This window comes from Aplysia californica, unplaced genomic scaffold (genome assembly GCF_000002075.1).
Source record: "Aplysia californica isolate F4 #8 unplaced genomic scaffold, AplCal3.0 scaffold00208, whole genome shotgun sequence".
Lineage (NCBI taxonomy): Eukaryota > Metazoa > Mollusca > Gastropoda > Aplysiida > Aplysiidae > Aplysia > Aplysia californica.
Window position 1 is genome coordinate 247,925 of NW_004797478.1, and position 2,219 is coordinate 250,143.

General features: G+C 42.1%; 1 protein-coding gene across 1 annotated transcript in view; it reads left to right on the forward strand.

Moving 5' to 3' along the window:
- LOC101853791 (calcium-activated chloride channel regulator 4A) overlaps positions 1 to 2,219 on the forward strand; it is a 16,336-nt gene that overhangs the window by 2,875 nt on the left and 11,242 nt on the right. The window contains exons 2-3 of the mRNA XM_035970003.1: positions 38 to 225; positions 889 to 1,116. Of these exons, the coding sequence (XP_035825896.1) occupies positions 907 to 1,116 (210 nt within the window). The 5' untranslated portion in view covers positions 38 to 225; positions 889 to 906. The remainder of the gene's footprint in view (positions 1 to 37; positions 226 to 888; positions 1,117 to 2,219) is intronic.

The window sequence follows — 2,219 nt, forward strand, 5'->3', positions numbered from 1 at the left end:
TTATTATTTATTTTTATTAATATTATGATACCCCCAGGTATTGTGGTCCACGCACTGGCTTACGGTCAGCGTGCGGAGCAAAGTATCGCGGCTCTATCCCAGGAGACTGGAGGCAAGACGTTCTTCTACAGCGGTCGGCCAAACTCCACGGCTCTCATAGACGGTCTGGCAGCGACTGTGGCCACAGAGACAAGTGTTATTCCAAAGGCCGGTGTGCCGCAAGCGGTGAGGGAACGTGCATGAGTTACGTGAATTCCGCAAGGGAATTTATCCTCCTTCATTTGTGTTGTGGTTAGCTGTCGCACGCAGAGGACACGGGTGTTATTTCCATGTGGGAAAATTATTATATAGTATCTCGGTCTTTCTGCTAGGATGTTTTATTCCTCTCAAGGCAGGTTGGCCCCGACAGACGGGATCAATTTATTGTAACATGTCAGGTTTTGTTTACCACTACTCGCGGCAAAATGCCATGCAATATCTGTCCCTGACAACGTTCAGAGATGTTTTTCCCAATGCGTGTCTTCTCATAATGCTACCCCCAATATTGTTTTTGAAATGGTTCTTGGAACAGCAAGAATTACACGCCTTGCTGTCGTAAGTAGAAGACACAAGTTTGATTCCATTCTCGTGTGGGAGAACTTTTATCGAGTGTCTCTGTCTGTCTGTTGGACGTCGATAGATATCCCCCGCTGGCCCTGACAGGCAGGATCGAAGCTCGCCTCGAGAATTCTGTAAATTGCGTCGATGGGCACGTAAAAACACCATCGTTAAAAAAGACTACAGTTTTTCTTGGATATGCTGTGTATTCCTCTTACAGTTCCTTTTTCAGACATTGTTCTTGACTTTTGTACTTTGTTGATCAAAACAGTTATATCCCTTTTTCCTCAGATTCTGACAGATGCTGGAATGGTGAAACGAGAATTGCCTATGTATGGAACATTTTACATTGATTCCACCGTAGGAAAGGAAACGTCTTTGACCTTTAGCTATTCTGAGTACATAGAGGTCAGGGTTCAAGGGCCTGATGCAATGTACACAGCTGACAAGTATAAAGATTATTTCAGATATGACGAAGGGTCGAAAGTTCTGAAGGTCATCCTGCCTGGAGAGTCAAGTGTGAGTTTGGCATAATTACTTTCTTCCAATATTGTAGAACCTGTCCAAGACCTCCACTCAGCGTAGAAGAAAAAAGTAATAATCTTAGACAGGTGGTCCTCTCGATCAGTGGCATTATAATATATGGAGAAAAAAAACCCCGCAAAAATGTGTGTGGTTTTTTGTTTTGTTTTGTTGGGGGGGGGGGGGGGGTTAGAGGGGGGAGGTATATTTCGGCCGTTCGTATTCTACAGGTGAATGACTTAGTCAGATGGTCGTTAGAGCAAGTTGACTGTATTTTTCTCAGTGCAATTAATCCGCGTTGTAATTTTTGAAATGTCATTTACGGTGAATTTTGATAAGAAGCAATGTGCACAAGGAATAAGAAGAAATAACCTGACAGAATAAACAGTTTTGTGTTTATTAAATATCTTAAATAATCTGTTAGATGCAAGACGATGTTAGGTTGAGTTGAACTCTGATATTGTTATTACTGTTTTAGGTTTGTTATAAAGTTTCACTTCAATCTTTCATTTACTTTCACTTTCTTATCCTCGTATTGCTGTTTGTTGTTGTTGTTGTTGTTGTTGTTGTTGTTGTTGATGTTTTTGTTGTCGTTGTTGTTGTTGTTGTTGTACTCGTTGTTGTTGTACTCGTTGTTGTTGTTAATGTTATATTACTAAAGTTGTTGTTGCTGAAGATGATTATGATGTTGTAAGAGTTGCTGTTGATGTTGCTGTTATTGTTGTTGCTGTTGTTGTTACTGTTGTTTTTGTTGGTAGTGGTGGTGATTATGAGGGAGATGATGATTGTTTTGTTGTTATATTCTATGCTCTCGTTGTTGGCCTTTTTCAAACAGTTAATTTTCTTATAACTTGGCTTATTTAGGTCATGGCTTTCATCTGGTTGCCGTTGTCTGTCTGTCAGTCTGCCTGGCTGGCTGGCTGGCTGGCTGGCTGGCTGGCTGGCTGGCAGGGTGGATGGATGGATGGATGGATGAATGGATGGATGGATTGATGGATGGATGGATGGATGGATGGATGGATGGATGGATGGCTGGGTACATGTTCGTCTGTGTACCTCCCCCCATCCCCTCTCTCTCTCTATCTCTCTCTCTTTCTCTC